Raw genomic sequence first — 22,147 nt, 5'->3', positions numbered from 1 at the left:
CAGGCTATTTGATCTGGCCGATTCGAACACCGACATGGGTGGTACACCGAATGAGGCGTATACATGACAGCCGACGGCGTACGTTCCGCGCTTGCGCGAGATGTAATGTCTCCAAAACAACAGGCGGCGCTAATCTGTATTGTGGGCCAATACAGCTCTTCGATCCACATTATTCAATCCAAGGTCAACAATCAAAACTATGCCAAACAATACGTTGAGAGAGTGTCGACATCTTCTTCGATTGCACTGTTTATCTGGTATGTTTACCATCCTTACTTAAGGGCTTCACTGATTCGCTAGTCAAGCTGCTAGCCCTCCACTCCACCAATCAGAATGGTAAAAGAATGACCGACTCGAATGGCCGATTACACATGTTGAATCGGCTGAAGTGAACGCAGACGTGGCCGATTTGAGCAACCACACCAAATAGACTCATGTCACCGACGCCGATTTTCGATCCGGTGTGGGCTTGCATTTAGTCTACTTGCGATGGCTAGATCAGCAGACCTCCGTCAATCTGGTGTAGACGTCATATTGAATAGAATCAAGGAAGATGTGGATGCATTGTACAGCGGTGTTAAAATCCAAACTGTTAATGGAGAGAAAATTATATTTGGTGCTATGGTCTCTATGGTCTAAAGATATTGCCATTTGTTTTGGAGAGTTTGGAAGTCAATGCATGTGTCCAATTTATAACTGAGTTAATAGTGATTGTGCAAATAGTGTTTGCACCTGTTATTAGCATTGCAACTGTTTCTAGGTTGAAGTCACTAATTGAAAATCATATGAAGCATTGGAAGGAGCTTTTTGCCTAAAAAGCATTATATGATACATTTGCCATCACAGATACATCCAATGATCAGACATATGTGTATGCGTTTCGAGTCTAAACATTGTCTCTTTGAACCAGGGGTTCTCAAAGTTTTGACAGCTGAGGGCCAATTTAGGAACCCAAAATTTGACTGAGGGCCGCCAAGGGAAAATAAATCCGGCGGGAAACGCCGTCAGCATCCCAGTGGTGACATTGCACCGTGGACCTCTGGGAGTGAGGTCAAGTGAGGTCTAAATCACGAAACTGAGGTTCATCCTTTCAAAGTAATGTACAGTCGGATTAAAACTAACAAATGTATCAGGATTTAATTGAAAGCTAGAGAGTCGACTTTTCTCTGTGTATTTATTTATTTTTGTTTAAATTAATATTGATATAATAATATAAAAAAATAAATATATATATTTTTTAATTATTATATCAATATTAATTTAAATAAATATAAAGAGAAAGTCGACTCTAGCTTTCAATAAAATCCTGTTACATTTTTTGGTTTTAATCCGACTGACATGCTGCTGCGCCACACGTCTCCCCCGCCCCCAGGGGCCAGCGGCAGGTGGTCCTCCTCCGGCTCGAAGGGGTTGGTGGGTCTCGGGGCCGGAGCGCGGCCGGGGGAGGGGGCGGCCGTCAGGCTCCGGGTCGCTGTGTGGGAGTCCTAATTCTTGTACAGCAGGGGCGACAGAAGAGGGAAGCTGTGGTCAACCGGAGGAGGAGCAGCAGGTTTGACAGGTGAGAGTCAGCGGCAGGCCTTGGGAGATGCTCTTGTTGAGGCTGCTCAGCGCCCCTACACTATTGAGGGCCACATTGGTGGTAGATTCTTCTGCGGTGGTGGGCTGGACCAGCTGCAGGGAGCTTTTGCTGCCCTGCATGCCGGCTTTATCTGCTGTATTCATGGGCTGCAAAGCAAACACCTGGCCATTCACAGTGATGGTCTGTGGGGCGGCAGACTGAGCGGTCCTGGCAGGTGAAGCCTGGATCCCCTGCTGGGAGGACTTCATTTTGGGTGGAACAGGGCGTGGTAAAATGTGCACCAGCTGTTTCCCTCCAACCGTGTGTAAGTTAGCTGTAGTTGTTGTTGTGATTTGAGTGGGAAGAGCAGCACACTGCAAAAACTGAAATCTAGCAAAGATGAAATATCTTAAGTCAAGGCAAAATATTCTTGTTTTTTGTCTGTCAAGATATTTCTTCTCACCAGGCAGTTTTTGCTTCGGAGCATTTCACTTGATTTAAGTCCTGAATTATCTTAATAAGGCATTATAACCTGTTATTTAGATTGTATTACTGGTTCTGAGTATGTTAATGCTTAAAATAAGAATTACCATTATTCTAAAGGTGTTACACCAATACTGACAAGTAACTGCTTTATCAAAATCTGCATTTCTTATTTCAAGCATCTTATCTCTTGACATATTAAAAACATAAAAATCAAATGGAATTCATTGTTTAATTGTCAATCTTAAAACACAGCAATTACAAATGTCCAGAGATTGAATATAGTACAGACCAATGACACTACTTCAAACCATTGCTTTAAGAACAAACTTTCTGTCCAGCCTGTATTATCCTTAAAGTGATTGAGTTATCCAACTTAAAAGTGAGTGATCACCTACATCTCATCTCATTATAACATTCATCAGGCCAAGACCAGGGCCGGATTAGCCAATGGGTTTTCTGGGCCTTGCAGATCGTTAAAAAAATAAATAAAAATGTATTTATTTTACATTTCAACGAAATTATGTGATTTATTGGTTAACAAATAAAGTAACAACCCGACAATATTTCTCTACTACAGTATGTTGCCTTGACTGCCCTGCAGCACTATACCTAAATATAATGAACGTAACCATTAGCTTGCGTCACGATGATATTTTGAAGTTGTACTCGCAAATTTTTTGCTAAGAGTATCCCCGGTGTGTCAGTCATACCAAGATGAGCTGCAGCGTAGTAAGAAGCGCAGCGCATTTTCAGACGAATGCACAGAGCACGAAATTACACTTAAAGGACGGGAGCGATTTAAGGTATCGACATTCAATGTCATTTTATTGAACTTAGGAACCGAAGATTTGAGCAGTGTTCGTGAACAGGCGGATGAACTTCGCACTTCATACCAGTCAGATTTAGATGAGAACTTCACTGACGAAATGATTCAGTTCAGATGCTTCATGCCGAGTGAGCAAGATAAGTCTCCTCAAAATCTTTTGCAAGTACTGTTGAAATGTAGTCTTCAGTCCACTTTCCCCAACGTTTTCGTAGCTCTCCGTATTTTTTTGACGCTGCCCGTGACAAATTGTGAAGGAGAGAGGTCGTTTTCGCAGTTGGCACAAATTAAAAATGAACTCCGCACAACACAGACACAGGGACGCCTCTGCGCATTGTCCCTCATGGCCATCGAGTCTGAGCTTGTCAGGGACTTGGACTTTGATGAGATTGTGACTGAGTTTGCGAACAGGAGGGCCCGTAAAAAGCCTTTCTAAGATGATGGGGTGGGGGCAGACAGGAGAGGAGAGCTTATATTACATTATTTTCATTTAAAAAACAGCTCTGATTGTTTTATTTTTCCATTGAATAACATGTCATGTATTAAAGTTGTATTAAAGTTCTTAGTGAAGTTATAGGTATTTGTTGCAATGAGCAGTGCTTTCCCGTTTGAGTTGGAAATACTCTGTGTCATTATGTCTGTGTGTTAAAATAATAATAATAAAAAAAATATATAGAATTTTTTTTTCTGATTTTTTTCGGGGGGGGGCGGGGGGGGGGCTTCAGACATTTGTGCCCAGGGGCCTATGAATTGTTAATCCGGCCCTGGCCAAGACCATTTAGTTATAAACACAACAGGAACAGCATTGTGATCATTCTTGACACCTAAATGGCTTTTAACACGTGGTCTAATAAACATTTGAAACAATCTCAAAGAAAGCCATTATTATCAAAGAAAGGGTTGATTTTCAGTATTTAGGTACACAGTACAAAAACCAATGCAAAACACATCTGGAATCCAAACATCTAACATTTTCATCTGCTACTAAAATATCCTATGAACATGCTCAAATTCCAAGATCGCTTTAAAAGCTTTGTATCTGGGGAACACACTATGAGTCGTTTGAACTGTTGTGCATTGCCATAACATCCTCAATGTTATTGGTATTTTATTTCTACATACGTTTGGCTCTTGATGCTAATTGTGTAATAAAAAGTACAATCGACCAGCTTTTCAGCATCAACTAAATCATTGGCCTGTACAAGGTGTGGACACTGAACTTGATAAGCCATTGCATTTCTATCAAAGTCTATAGTTTGAAATGGTTGATATTCAAAACAATAAAGCCTAGAATCAACAAGAAAGATGTTTTTGACCAGTCCAAATTCTGGCATATTACCATTCAGTACTGGCAAGGATCATAGACTATTTATTATCATTTATCACAAGCCATTTGACTGATACAGCAAGGTGTATTTCATTGAAACCTAGAAAGTCTCTCCATTTTTTCACGTAAATATTGTAAATCTTTAACCTCAGATACAGGTCCCATCTCTTTTTCATTTGAAAAAATTGGGTGCTTGGAAGGGTCAACATTTTGACAACTTCCATATATTTGGTTCTGATTAATCAAAGACCTGCAAACATTTTTTAAATCAAGCTTGGAAGCCCATTGTTAAACTTTGGGCTTCACAGTGCACTTATAGGGGGACTTGTTCAAAAAAGTAATAATATCCTCCAATCATAGCTTTACAAGTCCTTTGTGGTCTATGAGCCCCCTGTATGAGTATGGATCCCATCTCTCTACATGATGAGGTTCTCGATACTAGACACTACATTTTAACCCTATTGGCAGGAAAAATAACAAACGTTTGAAAAGTTTCGTCTCATTAAATTAGCCAATCCAAGTAAAATATGTTGTTGACCTTACTTTTAATGTATATTAAAGGGCAGTGAAGGCACACAGCACAGTGAAGTATTTATAAGTAGAGGTTTTTCTTGACAATGTCATAACGATAACGTGTGCATTACCTCTGCCACCAGGCGGGGTAGCTGAGCTATCTTTTCTTCCTTCCCAACTCCATTATGCAGTTCGTTGATAACGGACTGGACCGTTGCATTGGAACTGCGTCTGGAGGTGGAAGGTGCAAGGAAATGGGCGGTACATCAGGTTATCTGTGATTGGTTCGCTAATAATGTCCGTCATCTAGCAGAACTATCATTCTGAGATGCAAAAATGAAGTCTTAAAACCCTTCTCCTTTCTGGAGGACGTATGAAAAGATAAACTTAAAAGCATTTGAGGACAACCGATGAAACTCCTGCCAACATTTACGTTTGATTCTTTTAAAACAGCCTCTGCTCTTTGACCCAGAAGAATCAACCTTGGTCTCTGGTGGTTCCCTTCTCATCTCACAGCCGATTGGTTTCATGTTTTTAATTGTATGAGCCTAGCCTATTGGTCGGAGGACAAGTCACAGACGTCTGACGTTTTTCAGGAACCAATCACAGAGAACCTGTCGCCTCCCAACATATCTTGGCCCCGCCCACTCAGCCTGTCCCGCCCCCTTCCAGAGCCATTCAGGGCAGCAGAGAGACCCGTCGGCCTGTCGACACCATGGCGGCCATAAGCAAGTACCTGACAGCGAAGAACTCCTCCATAGCAGGCGGCGTTCTGCTCCTCTTATACATCTTAAAACAAAGAAGACGGGCGAGCCAGCTCAACTGGTATGTAGCTCCGTAGCCTCTGTTCGAATGGCAAGTTTGTCAAACCCAGACGTGTATGTGTGCTAAGGGTCGCCGTATATGATGAGCGATGCTAGCACCACTAGCATAAAGCTGTTGTGACTGGGTCAGGTGTGTGTTCGACTGAACCACAGGACACTGAGTCCTGTGAAGTTATGGTCAATGTTAAGTATTAAGTATCAAAAGGCACAACCGAAGACTTATGGCATGATAGGGTTCTTCTTATATCTCCGCTCACATTTGTCACCAATGAATGACAGTCTTTGTTAACAAGCTGCCAGCAGGAGTACAAGTTACCTTGACTTGTTGCTAGTGTTGCCAAAGTAAAGTGGTTTTATTTATGTGCAAGTTAGTACATGGGCTTTTCTTTTCTTGATGCAGCAGTTTGTATTGACACGCGTTGGCTTTCTAAGACCATGTTTATTAACAGTTGGTATACATAGGCAACGCAGCTGATCTGCTTGGGCTATTCTATTATGATAAAAATGTCTGAATAAAATGTTCAAATTGTATTCCCACAGCAAAAAGGGCTCAGCATTGGTCCAGAAAAATGACGTAAGCTTAATGTGTGCATATAATTCATTTATAACACTTACTGAGTCTACAGGACTACTCCAAAACAACTTCAACAGAAGAAAGTTTAACCTAAATATTGGTTCCGTTTCTACAGAAAGAGGGCAAAAAAGAACGGGCGGCGGTGGACAAGCTGTTCTTCCTCAGAATCTACCGCATCCTTCGGATCATGACCCCTCGCTTTTTATGCATGGAGGTAGGAATGATTTCCCATTTTCATCTCCTGGCTCTTCCTCTCACTTCACTTGTAGTTCAACCTATGGTCAAACAGAAGAACGGCTTATTCCCCAAATTATATCTGCTTGATGTGTATTAATGACACGTATATGCAGACTTATCTTACAGGACTAACAGGGTCAAAGCATCGTAATCTTCGCGTGCAGGGAGTGACCTTGACCTTGACCAAGCACCAAACCAGGCAAATCAAGATGGCCTTTGTACTGCCTTCCCTTGTTAAATATCCAGAAGCTGGTAATGCAAGACAGAATGCTGTAACAGGCAACGTAGAGAGTCAACCAGGGTTGTGTAGTAAAGCGACCATTCGGTAAAGCTGAATGGAGAGGTGATTAATGTCTTATGTATGTGCAATACCATTGTTTCACGATTTTGGTAACCCATCTAGACCTGTTCCTCTTCCCAATACATTTTAATAATAAAACAATTCCCCTAGTGGCAAATTAGTCGGGGAGTAAATTGGCCATTGCCATAAGGTAAGTGTTGCAAAGGGGTGGAACATTTCCTTGGGCATGTTGGAAATATAAAAGCTTGGGCATGTTGGAAATATTAAAAATCTTCACAAGCGTATTAAAATGGGAATTAACTAGGAATTTAGGGTAATTTAATTGAACTGTATCATACCCAAGCATAAATAAATAATGTGATTAATCGCATTAATGTCATAGTGACATTTTTTTTCTGTTCTAAATATCCCTTGATTTCGTGCTGCTAGCCTTTTAGTGAGATCATAGAGTGTTGAGAAGGACAGTAAGAAGAGAGACGCTTTAGAAAAAAGTGTCTGCCAAAAATTTTAACATAAAACATATATAAACACCTGAAAGTTAAAACCACCAATCTGTTTCACAGGATTCAGAATAAAACCACATTTCTGTCTTACCCAACAATGTTAGTATTTAAATATTGTCACTTGAATGACTTATTCATGGTTACAATTGTACTGTTTTGTCTTATACTTTGCCTAAAATGAGAATGCATCATAATACATATCTGCTGATGGAATGTTTATTTACAGGAACTAATATAGATAAATATAAATATACAGGAAAATGATCAGACCAGTTTCCCGAAAGCTTCGTTAGCCTAAGTGGATCGTGAAGTGCGTCGTACGAGCATCGTACAGTTTTCACACCGTTTCCCGAAAGCATCCTTGGTAACGAACGTTGTAAAAACGCTCGTAGCTAACGAGTGCTCCAGGGTACTCTTAGGACGCTATGAGCATCGTTAGCCTAGTATAGAGTGAGTGAACTCATTATTGCATGCGGGTGTCTTCATTCATAAAAAATGAAAACATGCAGGAGTATGCAATAATACAAATTATTCTAAAGAGGTCAGAGACTCCGTGCACAGCCCGGCCTTCCCCAGTGAACCAAGAAACCCTGTGCCGTGACGAAAGGGGGATTTGACCCGCTCGGTTTTACACAGGAAACTGGAGATAAGAAGGTGAAATTGCCGGGCGTGCCAAGCTGCGACCGAACCGGCTCGGCAGTGTAGAAAGACCTATAGCCAGGGTTCGAGTTAGGTGGGAGCCAGTAGGAGCTGAGCTCCCATTGAGAGAGGTCTGGCTCCCATGAAAGCAGCAAACTCATATCTGTGGGGGTCTCTGAAAATACAGCAGCATAATATTGTAATTACAAATAAAGCTATTTTCCCTTCCACATGCAGAGTTATATTGACGTTAAGTGGGATAATAGAACGCCGGTGATTATCGGGAAAATAAGCCCAGACAGGGCGAACCGGACACCGACGCGAAACGGAGGTGCTTGCTTAATGAGCGGCTACTTGCCAAACGAAAAAATAACTTCACAAGGTGTTTTTTTACCATTTATTTGTTACCAACTTACCATACGTAGTGTTGATCAGCAGAGAAATAGTTAGCCAAAGGCTGGCGTTGTTGTGAGGGGCCCATGCAAGTGAACGGAGCGTTCCACGGCATTGAGAAGAACCGTGTCATAATAGCCCATATTTACGTCCTATATCCCCCCCGTCAAAATTCAGTGCAAGGTCGGTACGGTCCCCCCCACAGTCAACCACTTTTAGAGACCCCCACAGAGATGGAATCATAACTCGAACCCTGCCTATAGCCTACTTCATCCTGCCCAACAATATGGGCAGGATCTAGACCAAGCTCTCCTAATCGGGTCAGCAATAGCCGTGTTTGAATGATAATGAATGAATGGAACGTTGCATTTTTAATGTCTACAAATATTCTATACTAGAGAGCCAATCAATGCAACCTTATGGGGAATCAGATAAAGTCGGCTCTCTTGCTGCGCAAAATATATGTTTAAAAAATCAGCACATTAAGGTAAATGTAGTTGTCACACAAGCTATTTTGGATTTTTGTAACATGGAATTATTTCAGGGGGGGAAATTCCGTGAATAAATGTATGCTCAGTGCGTTCAGGATTAGGACTGATATATATGTTGGCCTAGGCCTATTCAATTGTGTTTTAATATCTTTAGCATTCATATTATTACAATCTATTCTTTTCGTAGGCTACTCCGCGGTTGGCCTCGATGGGGAGATATTTTAACCCTTTTTAACCCCATTTTTCTGCGACATTCCTGTGTCTCCCCCTGCGTCATAGCCCGTTTCAGCACCATGTCAGTGGACAGGTACATTCCTACGAACAATCCTGCGCGTTCACTGTGCCTAGTGATGGAATCACTAGGCCGCCGTTGTTTTTCAGGGGCAGAAGGTGGAAAATACTGGTAATATTCCTTTCACAAAAAACAACCATTAGTACGGTAATGTTAAATGTTACTTGTGAAAAGTAATCCCCCGATTCCTATTGTGGATGGTCCGCTGATTTGAGCAGGAATACGCTGAACAGCCCAGCATTCTGTTTCTGCTGTAGACGCACCTGTTGCTGCTCCCGGTTCACCACTCCAAGATGGCGGCCGTATTTATCGCGTCCCAGCAGCCAATGCTGCGTCTATGCTATAAAATGTATATGGGTAGAATTCTCTATCCAGCACACATCTAGGCGGACACGCCCACCTGTGATGTCATAAGGGACTGATTTCCAAAACGGCTTGTAACGGCTAATCAGCCCACACCTGGTGGCATGTCATGGGACCTTTAAATATGCTCTGGGCTCAAAATTGTGGTTCAGGGTTCTAGAAGTACTCAGTGCACATGTGATGGAGAAATGCACAGTGCATATAGGGGGTGTGGTCTCAATAGCCCTGTAGTAAGCAGTGTGCTAGCGTGATTGAGGAATAGCATAGATATTCAAGTTTACTTGCATGAAATCTGGTTGTGTTAGTCAAGATAATGCTAATATATATTTTTTCCCAACTATATTTATGTCCCCTGTTAAGAGCCAACCTTCAATTTTGTAAATATCTGTTTATTCCCATAAATTCCCGTTAATTCCCATGGAAAGTTTCCAACAAAATTCCTGGAATTTTGCCACCCTAGTAATGCCACTTTTCCCCCTACCAAGTCTGAATAAGAATAAACCAATATCAGTTCCTAACCTAGGGGCGATAAATCAATATTAATAACAATCACGATAAAATCTGCCGCGATGCCCTGAATTTTGAATTTTGAATCTATAGTTTGGGATCGACCACTGACTCGGTGCAGTACCCTGAGTCAGTGCCATGTGTTCAAGCACTATACAGCAAGCCATCTTGGAGCTTGATGACGTACATACCAGTACAGAACACCGCTCAGGGGATTCTGTATGCAAAAACGAGTGCACCTGACCGGTCACAAAAGAAGCTAAAACCAGGAGTAATGATGTTCACAAAGATGGCATCATTGTTGTTTTATTTGATCATTGTTTTTTTATGATTTAATATGATCAAATAAAACATCTTTATATTTTAATCCCAATAAAAAAAATTGAAAGAATGCCCATTGACCAACTAAATGTGATTCCTCCCTGGCAGACGGGCTACATGGTCCTCATCGCGGTCATGTTGGTGACCAGAACCTACTGTGACGTGTGGATGATTCAGAATGGGACCATGATTGAGAGGTTAGTAGCACTGCTGCGGTGACAGCATGTGACTAGTGGAGTTTTTTTTTGTTTGGGTCTAATATGATTTGATCCAAGGAGCAAGCCATTGACCTAAATATCGTTTTCAATAGTCTGAACCTGTGTAATTTGAAGCATCTCTTTTGTGTGTATGTCTGTCTTTGTGTGTGTGGGCGCGTGCGTTCAACGAGACCGTGAGGGCCAAACAGTATCTCTAGCTCTTGTTCTTGTGTTGTGATTCTCCACAGCGGTATCATTAACAGAGATAGCCGACTGTTCAAGCAGCACTATTATCCCTACATTGCTGTCATTCCTGTGGTAACGGCTCTTTACCCTGCTCTTTGGTAGAAGACGTGTTTGTGTGGGGGTGGGGGTGCATCCACATCAAACGCTTGTTTGTTTTCTGCTTTGTCTATACTCCCTTTAACAGCAACTCTGGGCTGTGTTGGCCCCAGGCAAGGGTATTGTACACAAGGTGGTGCAATGAGGGAATCCTACTCAATCTACATTTTCCACACACTCCAATATCCATTTGTTCGGTTGCTGTTTGAATGTACCGGTCATGCTGACAGAGGAAATTTGCCTAAAGGTAGACGCATTACACATTTGCAAAGTAAGTGACAAACAAAGTGAACTGTTACTATGCAAACAATGGGGGACTGGATGGTTGACAGTAACTGACGCAGCCAGAGCACTCTATAAAGAAACCTTAGACACATTAACATCCTATGGATGCCACAGATCAAGTGGGCTTGGTAACACCGCCACATCACACTAACAAGCCACCCCATTTCACTTGAAGAGTTTCTGATATCCATATCTAGAGGACGTCCTGAAACACAATGAGATTCACATGTTGTATACATGGAGTGGGATTCCCTGATCCAGAACCTGTCAGGGCTTCTCTGGTGCTGTGTATGATCCCAGTACAAGGACAGGTCCAGGTCTACAGGGATTTACCTAAGCTACAGCAGCATTGATGATATGCTTGTGTAGCTCCATGGTTTTCAGACTTGCTTTACGTGTGTTGTGCTGATCCATTGTGCGTGTTGTGGTTCACAGTGCAATTATCGGTCGCTCAGCTAAAGATTTCAAGACCTACTTGATGGGCTTCTTGAAATTCATTCCAGCTGTAAGTTTATTTCCCCTCTTTGTTTACCCCATGGTGGCCTCCTGTTGTCCCACTGGCTGTTAAAAACAATAAAAACAATTAGACCATTTATTTACACCAAGAATTAACAGAGGACACCTAATTTGTAAGAAATATATATATTATATATGTAATATAATCCCTAAACTATACTGCCATAATAACGTTTCAGCATTATTTCATTACAATTAATGAGCCAATGATTTTTGCATTGTTATGTGTTTGTCTGAGTGGTATAATTATAGTTGACTTGAAATTCTACCCTGCATGATTATGCTTACATTGGTAGATGTAAAAAATAGTGTGCATGTCTAAGTGTTTGTGTCATATTGTGTGTTTTTAAATGTAAATTTCATGTTTCCCAGATTGCCTTGGTGAACAACCTACTGAAGCTGGGCATAAACGAACTCAAGCTGCGGTTCCGTGAGAGGCTCACCCAGTATCTCTACGACCAGTACCTCCAGTGAGTTACGCTCATCACACTTTCTTGGACCACTGACGTCAGTCTTTGGTGCTCAAAGCTGCCTGGGTTCCAACCCAGGATTCTAGGTTCTTTGGCCTCTCTGTGATTGGCCAAAGTCACAGAGAGGCCCCCGGCTCCTGCTCTTCTGTTCTCTGTGGGGTCTATACTTAACACCGGTGCTTCTACAGGGGCTACACGTACTACAAGATGGGCAACCTGGACAACAGGATCTCAAACCCGGACCAGCTACTGACGCAGGACGTGGAGAAGTTCTGCAACAGCGTGGTGGACCTCTACTCCAACCTCAGCAAGGTAGCCTATGCAGCATAGTTTTGGTTTTCCGGTAATTACCGGTCATTGACCGGAAAATAATTAGTAGGACCGAAAATTCGAAATTTCTCCGGTCAGAATGAACAATGGAAATAATTCTATCTGCACAATTTGAATTGTGTTTAAATATGCTACAGTGGTCCTTTGTTTAGCCAATTCATGTAAAACAATGAAGGTCGGGCCTTTGTGTTTTTTTTATTTATTTTTTTTAATCATTGCTTTATTGGCCTAATCTGAGGAGAAATCTATGCCATAAACAGAAATATTATAGGTCTTTATACAACGGGGGGCCTAAATCCAGCGATCTGATTGGTTCCTAACTGTTGTATAATGAGCGTATACATAACTGCTATGACGCCCGATCATTTTGTGAAAGTATCACTCCGCGCCTTGAAGTGGAAACCGTTACAACCGTTCTCTCGGAGGGACGCTAAAGTGTGTTGCATAGCGACCGTCGTGCATTTTGAAGGCAGCCAGGAGGGACTACTTTTTGGTAGTCTTTAATAAAACGGCTACTTTGACTTTCTTGGTTTCTTTTTAAATGTAGTGTGTCTATGACTTTCGTTTCGCCATAACAGTAACCGTTGTATAAAAGCAATAGATCACTTCAGTCAGTGGCATGTGCTCATTATACCACTGTGAAGGGGGTCGCCGGCCCTCCGCTGTGCGTCGGGGCCGGACAACCCTTAACAGTGGTATAATGAGCACATACCACAGCCTGGCGTGATCTATTGCTTAATTATTACACGGGTCTTCTCAATGCCGTGGAACGCTCCGTTCACTTGCATGGGTAGTAGTCCGGTAACTTGTCAAACCCAGCGTCTTCGGTTGCTAAGCGACGTCAACGTCTTTGGCGGACTATTTCACTGCTGATCAAAACTACGAATGCTGCTAACGATTAAATTGTAAAATGACACACCATGTGAAGTTATTTTTTCGTTTTGGCAAGTAGCCGTCTAATAAGCGGGATAATGTATAGAACGTCGCCGGTCATTATCGAAAATAAGCGCGTCGGTGTCCTGTTCAGCCTGTCAGGGCTTATTTTCCCGATAATGTCCGGCGTTGTATACATTATCCCTTACATATATATTTAGCAGAGTAGGCCTAAGTAACAAATGTGTACAAAGTTACACATGTATTAAAAGAAATGTCGGGTTGTAATCGGGGCCGGGCCGGGCCGAGCTCGGACAGAACGTGCACGGGCTCGGGCCGGGTTGGGCTTGATTTTCTAGGCCCGATCTAAGCTCTAATAAAGACTGCTCAGCGAAGCCGCCTTGGGGAAGGAAGAGTTACCAGGCTTATGCGCATTGCAAGCAGCAGAGACACTCTCGATACATTTGACTGTATCGAGAGTCCTCAGCGGCGGCAAGCTTTATAGATGCCAAATATCGAAAGAAGATAAAAAAATATATACGTTAAAATTAAACCTTTCAGGTCACATGATGACCGGCACCACATTTCTGGCTTTGAGCAGTTTGCTCTTAATTTAACGTTTAAAAATAAATAAAAATAATAATAATTAATATCACAGTCTACAAAAGAAGCCGCACAACTAAATAACATGAGCGCAGTCAAAATAATATAAGTTTATAACACCCTTACAATAAAGAACTATATTATATTTAGCTGGCATTTCTCTCAAGTGATTGAACAATAGAGATGCTAACAAAAATAAAGCATAACTCTGTATCAGTGCACATCATCGTTCACATTCATATCTTTCGTCGAAGTTTCTGCAGTAATTATTCTTCTGTTTGTTTAGTCAAGGGAACTTAAGCACACAAAGCCACAACGCAAACAAATATTTACCACAGAATTCCTCAATAGATTGAAGAAATTGTGGGTGTTGTCCTTTCAAATAATTTATCACGTGTTTGTAATATGTGGCCACCATTGTACACTGTGTTGTGTTGTATTGTATTGTATAATAGTACTTAACTGTGTAGCAACTGGAGTAGCTGCTATCATTGCTGTAACACGGGGAATTGGTTAGCCTAGCGATTGTTTTACTTGCACTTGGTTCTATGAACATCCTTTCTGTACCAACAGCGATATATTGTTGCACTTCTTATGACAAATGTACTTATTGTAAGTCGCTTTGGATAAAAGCGTCTGCTAAATGCCCTAAATGTAAATGTAAATCTGGACTTTGCCTCACTTTGCAGCCCCTCCTGGACATCGGATTGTACATCTTCAAGCTGACCAGTGCCATAGGTGCCCAGGTAAAGCCCCACGGCGTCCTCTGTTTGTGTTCTACGAGCCATGCCCTCGTGTCCAAGCGGGCCTGACTTTATGTCTCTGTGCCTGTGGTCACCAGGGTCCCACCATCATGATGGCCTACCTGATCATCTCGGGTCTGTTCCTGACCAGGCTGCGGAGGCCCATCGCCAAGATGACCGTCTCAGAGCAGCGCTACGAGGGGGAGTACCGCTACGTCAACTCCCGCCTCATCACCAACAGGTCCACAAACTGCCCGCGTTCACACGCACATACACACGCACATACCGTCCTTTAAGGAGACGTAAAGCCGAGGTCCTGAGTAGGGGATTCCCTGGTGTTCTGGCTAAAACTGCCCCACCAGGCTCATTCAATCTGGCCCCTAAACATCCACCTGTATAATGGGTTGAATCATTAATTCCCTCACTCTCCACCTCAAGCTGGTGTGTGTTGAGCGCTCTGGCACCGCTGGGCTGCCGTGCATCACCCCAGTGGGGGCGGTTAGTGAGGTCCCCCCTTCACTGTAAAGCATCTTTGAGTGTCCAGAAAAGCGCTATATAAATTCAATCAATTATTATCATTATTATACACACCCTCACACACACATACACACCCTCACACAAACATACACACCCTCACACACTCATTACAACCACTTGGTGTGGCTTTGTATTCCTCAGTGAGGAGATTGCCTTCTATAATGGGAACCTGAGGGAAAAGCAGACCATTCACTCCACGTTCCAGAAACTGGTGGGTTCATCTTTGTATTATAGTCGTAATATGCCCTGCACTCTTTAGGTTTTCCTCCAGGTTGAATTGATATTAAAAGACAGTAAATGTCTCTAGGTGGACCATCTCCATAAGTTCATCTTCTTCCGCTTCTCCATGGGCTTTGTGGACAGCGTCATCGCTAAATGTAAGTGAATTGGAGCCATTCCCCCTGGCCAGGGACTTTTATATTGCTGCTGGTGGGGAACAACGCAATGATGTGTCCTCCTCTTCGCTGTCTCGTTGCAGATATAGCCACAGGGGTGGGCTACCTGGTGGTCAGCAGACCCTTCCTGGACCTGTCGCACCCCAGGCACCTGCACACCAGCCAATCTGAACTGATGGAGGCATGAGCGTCTTTGGTCTTATTTCAGTATTGGTTTTCAAACTTTCCAATTGCATGTACTGAGTCCTGTGTTGTGTGCCGTAGGACTACTACCAAAGTGGGAGGATGCTTCTGAGGTTGTCCCAGGCCCTAGGCAGGATCGTCCTAGCCGGCCGAGACATGACGCGTCTTTCTGGGTGAGCACCCCCACCACCACCTCCCTCCTGCAACCTGTTCTCCAGTAGAAGCAACATGTATGGATGGGCAAACACAGATAACTACCCATGTTTGTTCTATGCAAATTGAACAAACATTCCTAACCCTTGGAACAAACATCTTAAAGGTTTAGCAGTGTTTCCCCTAGGATGGAGTTGCAGTGGTGGAGGTGAACTGTTTCTTTTTCTGCTCGCAAAGCGCATCCTGCAGGGGGGTTTACCAGGAGGGTGTACATACAGTACATTTGTTGACATTAATGAGCGGGGGAAATATGGAGAGATTGAACATGATACAAGTATAATCTTTAAAACAATTATTTACATTTATTTAACAAACTTCACATAACACAAATACTACAACAATCGAAAAGGTCTGTGCCTCCAACCAATGCATCTTCCCACTCCCTCCCTTCTCCCCAACACTAAGGTTGTAGTAGGACCATAAAGAGGCCATGCCTCTATGGAACACGTTGTGGGGCTCTAGAGTCAATAATGGCGACGCGATTGAAATTTTACCATTGTGGTCGTTTTCAGTTTTGCACTTTGCAGACGGTCCCTAAACTCCCGGCTTAAAGCCGACAGCTCATAGAAGCCAATGCATTTCACCGTTCGCTAAAGACTGCTCGTTTGGATAAAAACGATGTTGTAGCTGGTTCTCTATGTTGCTACATTTAGCTCGAGGTGTCATTTGTGTCGCAACAATGTTTCACTGATGACCTATTGAACCGCAAACTCCGAATCTGCCCATTTCTTTCCAACTTGACGGAATTTACGGAGTTCCTCTCCCTTTATAGCTATGCTTTACTCGCAGCTGTTTGAATTGACCTGGATATGAAGCGTCGGTCGCGCAAAATAATATAACATTCGATTTTTAAAGAGATAAGACGGAGCTCTCCTCTCCTCTCCTTTTTATATGCTTTACTCACAAGTGTGTGAATTGACTTGGATATGAAGCGCATATCCAGCGTCCGTAGCGCACGGAATGTTATATTATTTTGCTTAGTGCAGAATAAGATAAGATGAAGCTCTTCTCTCCTCTTGTTAAAAAAAAAATTCAGCAGCGGCGGTCATATTTCAGCACCTTACACTGCTAGGTGCATATAGGGAAACACTGGGTTTTGTGAGGAATATATGTCCAATTATTTAACATGTTTTTTAGTAAGTAAACTGCCAAATCACTATAACATTCTTAAGCCCCTCGTCCTAAGAGGGGCTTAGCCGCCCCTCCCGCCGATTTCAAAGATGTCGTAATGGATTTTAAGTAACGCATGAGAAAGTAGTCATGTGACGCACCACTAGAAAGATTTGTGTCAACTTTTAGTCTATCATAACCATTGTTGGCTAACTGACAATACCAACCCCAAACAAAATAAAATTCATGCAACGATAAGAGTAATGTAGGCCTATTTCATAACTATCATACTTATGCACACATGCACATTAATAGCGATCTTTTATCTAACCCTTGTACTGCACAATATTATATGAAACCTAAGATTCTACTTATTCCAACAGTTTAAACCATACCAATCTGTGACTAAAACTCGCTGAACAAGAGGCAAAAAACAAGCAAGAACAAAATTATAATTTCCTTTTTTTAAGCTAAAGATATCTTTCTTACAATTGTTATGATTAATAATGTCGCATAAAACAACCATACACAGGTAATCTAATGTCCGGGCACCATTTTGCAACTAAACATATTAGCAAAAAATGTATACAATACAAGTTAAGAGAGGGTATCATTGGAAATGGATATATTGCCCTCAATCAGAACACATGTCCTACATCGCCATCTGGTGGACGTATGGTGCAATAGCGATTATTTGGCTTGGTGTCATATATATTTGCCCGGATCTTTAAATAATCAAATGTCAAAATTGTACAACTAGTCCCCAAGATATCTACGGGTTTATGTCTCATCAAGTTTATATTGTCAAATTTGCATTGGATTTATGTTTAAATTTGGAGATTTCGCCTAAACCTACCTCTACTAAATCCTCTATCTTTGCTGTACTTCATTACTTTACTTAATACTTTATTGGCATCATATATTGACCCAGGTACTCATAATATCTTATATTAAGACCCTTAGGGCGACCAACTGATAATACAGTAGGTGTGATTCACTTTAGTCTAAATAATGAAAGTTATTTCAGACTAAAAATAAAACCTTCCACCTGTGCTTGGTTCTTGCTCAGTTAGAACAGTTATGTTTTTTAGTTATGTTTTATTTTTTGCTCACCAAGTGATGGTGACCATTTTTCTGTTAATCTTTATTTCATGTTTAAAGTTGTTAAAATGGGGAAATAATCTGTAAAATACTAGGGCCACTAGGGTTTCCAGAGTTTTGATTGGCTGTGCCCCCTTGCTCGAGCAAGTGACGTTCCTACACAACAGCCCTCACACCACACCCAATGTGACCTATTTTCCACAAGTACGAAAGTTTGAAACGTTTTCTAAAACTGAATATAGCTGTGCATCAACTTTTAAGAGTAGGTTATGGTTGGTTAATTTCTGCCATTCACTTAAAGCTGTTTCATTACAAAGTTTAATATTGGTTCAGGCTAACTTCGGGTAGTGACCACTTTCAAACGTCTGTAGATACTCTCACAGTATTTTCACCAATCTTTTGCTTAGATTTTGGTGGTGTTGCCAATTTTCTGCTATTAGAATTCAGAAGCAGTCTATTGTATTTGATGGAAAGATCCTTTAGGATTAAGGTCAGAATGAACACGTCTCAGTGGAGAATGAGGCCTGACTAACAGTCAGTGTAAGTGTTCTCCAGGTGTCAGTGGAGAATGAGGCCTGGCTAATAGTCAATTTAACTGTTCTTCCAGGTTCACGTCTCGCATCGCTGAGCTGATGAAAGTTTTGAAGGAGCTCAACGCGGGCAAATACGAACGCACAATGGTCACCCAGCAGGAGAAAGGTATGTCTCCATGTATATCGGATACCACAACAATTTATCATATAAATGACAGCTTATGTTCGTTGAAAGACGTTTTGAATATCATAACCTGATGATATTCTTAATTTTTCGGTTGTATTGCTTGATTTATTTTATCAAGAGGCATATCAGGATGTACATCGATTATCATACCAAATTTGCTGTAATATCACCATTAATTGTTATCATTAATATCTGGGCTATCTATCACGGTCCTGCATGAAACTGAACGGATTAGTCTTTTGCTTTTGTCCATTCCTCGTCAGATCCCGGGTCTGTGTCGGAGAAACTAGCCCTGGTTCCCGGAAGTGGTCGGGTTATCAACGCAGACCACATCATCAAGTAAGACCTGCCCAAAACAAGCATTCCTTACAAAAACAAAACCAAGCTCTAATGCCATGACCCAGGATGCCTTCCTCTTTAGGTTTGACCACACACCGCTGGCAACGCCCAATGGAGAGATCCTGATCAAGGACCTGTCGTTTGAGGTAAGTCCTCTCCGCTGGGCTCGTCATACGAGAGTGGCAGCTTCCATGTCTTTGTATTTTTTTGTTTTAGGGCAGAGCATTTCATCCTTTCTTAAATCGTTTGAGGAGCAGAACTGCGCACAATTGCAAGCATGCCAAATAACCGTTAAACCGACTCTTTGTTGTTGTTGCAGTCATCAGTCAAAGAACTCAAACGGTCTGTAAATCTGTTTAGATGGTGTTTGAGCTTCTTAGTTCCTTCATTATTGCCCTAAGGTTCCCATGTCTCCATCTCCCATTTCTCATTCCCATGGTTTTGTTTGTAATTCTTCATTTTGAAGGTGATGTCTGGCGCCAACGTGTTGGTGTGTGGTCCCAACGGCTGTGGCAAGAGCTCCTTATTCAGAGTCCTGGGAGGGGTGAGATTCACTGCCCCAAGCCTGGGGCTGTACTATTGCTCGATGCAACCAGAGAAACGGTCCCCTTCCTCATATTACCCATGTAGAGTAATGCAATGAGTGGTATGTCTGCTTGTGTGTGCTTCAGCTTTGGCCTCTGTTTGGGGGAGAGCTGACCAAACCAGAGAGAGGGAAGCTCTTCTATGTTCCCCAGGTAAAACCATCCTTCCCCTTTTCTCCTCTGTGGGCATTCTTAAGCTGACAAAAGAAACCTAATCTGTGTGTGTGTGTGTGTGTGTGTGTGTGTGTTGCGCAGAGGCCTTACATGACGCTTGGCTCTCTAAGGGACCAGGTCATCTACCCGGACACGTTCGAAGAACAAAACCGTAAAGGCATCTCTGACCAGGTAGGACTCACACAATGTGGTCACATGATCACGGGTTGGACTGGGAGACCCTCCTCATGGGTTGGACTGGGAGACCCTACTGGTATGTTTGACTGAATCCCTACTCGCTGGCTCCCCCCAGGTGCTGAAGGAGTACCTGGACAACGTGCAGCTGGGCCACATCCTGGAGCGGGAGGGGAGCTGGGACATGGTGCAGGACTGGATGGACGTGCTGAGCGGAGGGGAGAAGCAGAGGATGGCTGTAAGCACCCATAGACTTGGGGGGGGGGGGGGGGGGGGGGAGATGTGCCGCTTTACACATCTCTAAACAATAAACCTCCTAGAATAAATGGAATATAGCCTTCTAACTTTGGTGGTCACACCTAAGTGAGACCGTTAATGTTTATTTCCCAGATGGCTCGATTGTTCTACCACAAGCCCCAGTTTGCCATTCTGGATGAGTGCACGAGTGCCGTGAGCGTGGACGTGGAGGACTTCATCTATAGCCACTGCCGGACGGTAAGAACCTCTGATGGGAGGCCCTAACAAAATAATGTAAAAACAACTGTTTTCAGTTAGGAGTTATTTAGATTTGAGTATTGACTTGACTATTTAAACTGAAAGTTGTTTGGCATGTGTTAACGTGTGAAGGTTTATCCTTTTTAAGATGTTTATTCATTCATTCGTTTTGGACCGACAGGTTGGCATCACCCTATTCACCGTGTCACACAGAAAGTCCCTCTGGAAGCACCACAAGGTAAGCCTGCTTCATCATCAGGAGGAATGTATTAATGAGCTTTAACCCGTAAGGTGGAATAGGTCTTAAGACTAGTATATTCTGGTGTAGCTGGCGTGTTGAGAAGAGCCTGATGGAACCTTGTTTTGTTTTGTCTTCAGTTCTACCTGCATATGGACGGCAGAGGGAACTACGAGTTCAAGCCCATCACAGAGGAGACGGTGGAGTTCGGCTCCTAGTCCTGTCCCCAGACGGGGCCGCTGGCCCAGGGACCAGGACCACCCCGGGAACAGAGCCCGGTCCACTAACTGAATCTGAAGATAGAACGTTGTCCACTAAAACTTAGACACAATCTTCTTTTTAATCAAACCTAACTCATTTGTTTTGTTTTTGTTTTTTCCGAGTTATTTAAAATTGAAAAATCTGTTGAGTAATTTAAGGCCCTTTGACAAGGGTCACATTTTGTAGAGATGAAGTTAAAATAATGTGCCTGGTAACTGGTTGAGCGGTGCGGGGCTGGTACAGGAGATGTGGGAGGCAGTGAGCGCAGGGCCAGTACAGTCCCCTGGTCAGGGTAATCGACGGTAGTTGTCTCTGAGAGAACCGCCTCACAGAGGAATGTGATATAAAAGTGACTTTTTTTATGAATGGTAATGCTGCTCTAATCAAAGTCCCTCAGAGCTGAGGAACTCCTAATGGGTGTATTTTGTGTATTCTTTAATCCAGGATCAATGAAATGTTAAATGGGAATCTGGGTTGTGTGTAGATGCAGAGATGTTTGAAGGTCCTGGTGGGTTTTAGAGGAGGAGGCCTATGATGATATGCAGATGATGCCATACGACTTTTACCCCCCACCCTTCCTTAATGTACCTCCATTTGTCACTGTAAGGTAACACTATTATTGGTCCTTTTTTAATGCAAGGAAGTCTCTGTATAAATTGTATATGGACATTAACTGTATTAAAACCAGGCGCAGGGTCCTGAAATAAAATTATTGACAAATGACAACAATCATGACCTTCTTCTGTGGTCATGCGGCCGGTAGATCATTGGCGATGTGTTCGCTAGGTGTGGTGGCAAATGATCCACGTGTTCGGGAAGCAGATCTCCGGACACTTGATATCCAGACATCTTTGTGGGGAAAGGGTCAGGACTATCTAATGATGAACATTAGACCCCGTAAAGACTGTCATTATATGGCTCTTTTGAAGAACTTCTTAGATTTATCTGAAGTATTGCTTCCAATGAAAAGGTAGATTTTTTAAATGTATGTTTACAATATGAGACTCCTTTGTGACAAAAGTGCAGTTTTTTTGTAGTGTTGAATTGAGTAACTTTTTGACTCACTGCCTAGAGACCTTTGATCACATGTTCCCATCTGTCTGAGCAACCTT

General features: G+C 42.5%; 1 protein-coding gene and 1 long non-coding RNA gene across 3 annotated transcripts; one reads left to right on the top strand and one right to left on the bottom strand.

Annotated features, from left to right (window-relative positions):
- Positions 1 to 625: 625 nt before the first annotated feature.
- On the bottom strand, positions 626 to 5,238 carry LOC132452153 (uncharacterized). Its single transcript, XR_009524248.1, has 3 exons — positions 5,141 to 5,238; positions 4,839 to 4,938; positions 626 to 1,490 (listed from the first exon to the last, which is right to left on the bottom strand). It is a non-coding gene; the product is annotated as an uncharacterized LOC132452153 (long non-coding RNA).
- A 137-nt stretch (positions 5,239 to 5,375) lies between these two features.
- abcd3a (ATP-binding cassette, sub-family D (ALD), member 3a) lies at positions 5,376 to 21,764 on the top strand. 2 transcript variants are annotated; one of them, XM_060044565.1, is made up of 23 exons: positions 5,376 to 5,532; positions 6,072 to 6,105; positions 6,221 to 6,319; positions 10,261 to 10,349; positions 11,412 to 11,481; positions 11,865 to 11,962; positions 12,151 to 12,274; positions 14,458 to 14,514; positions 14,610 to 14,752; positions 15,190 to 15,259; positions 15,356 to 15,425; positions 15,527 to 15,624; positions 15,708 to 15,799; positions 18,658 to 18,749; positions 19,034 to 19,109; positions 19,192 to 19,255; positions 19,576 to 19,653; positions 19,781 to 19,846; positions 19,949 to 20,038; positions 20,160 to 20,279; positions 20,432 to 20,536; positions 20,718 to 20,774; positions 20,915 to 21,764. In XM_060044565.1, the coding sequence occupies exons 1-23, from the start codon at positions 5,423 to 5,425 to the stop codon at positions 20,990 to 20,992; spliced, it is 1,980 nt and encodes a 659-aa protein (XP_059900548.1). In that variant the 5' UTR covers positions 5,376 to 5,422; the 3' UTR covers positions 20,993 to 21,764. The 2 variants fall into 2 exon arrangements, with proteins under 2 accessions (XP_059900548.1, XP_059900549.1); XM_060044566.1 differs by lacking the exon at positions 11,412 to 11,481 and adding an exon at positions 10,598 to 10,667.
- Positions 21,765 to 22,147: the final 383 nt, after the last annotated feature.

This window comes from Gadus macrocephalus, chromosome 23 (assembly GCF_031168955.1).
Source record: "Gadus macrocephalus chromosome 23, ASM3116895v1".
NCBI classification, from domain to species: domain Eukaryota; kingdom Metazoa; phylum Chordata; class Actinopteri; order Gadiformes; family Gadidae; genus Gadus; species Gadus macrocephalus.
Note: the sequence above shows the minus strand (reverse complement) of the source record. Positions and strands in the feature narration are given on the sequence as shown.

What these genes read in the sequence shown, in the direction of transcription:
- abcd3a (XM_060044565.1), top strand. Translation starts at nt 5,423, where the DNA reads ATGGCGGCCATAAGCAAGTACCTGACAGCGAAGAACTCCTCCATAGCA. An exon ending in GGGAGAAGCAGAGGATGGCT is followed by an intron (nt 20,280 to 20,431) that starts GTAAGCACCCAT and finishes TTTATTTCCCAG; the next exon opens with ATGGCTCGATTGTTCTACCA. An exon ending in CCCTCTGGAAGCACCACAAG is followed by an intron (nt 20,775 to 20,914) that starts GTAAGCCTGCTT and finishes TTTTGTCTTCAG; the next exon opens with TTCTACCTGCATATGGACGG.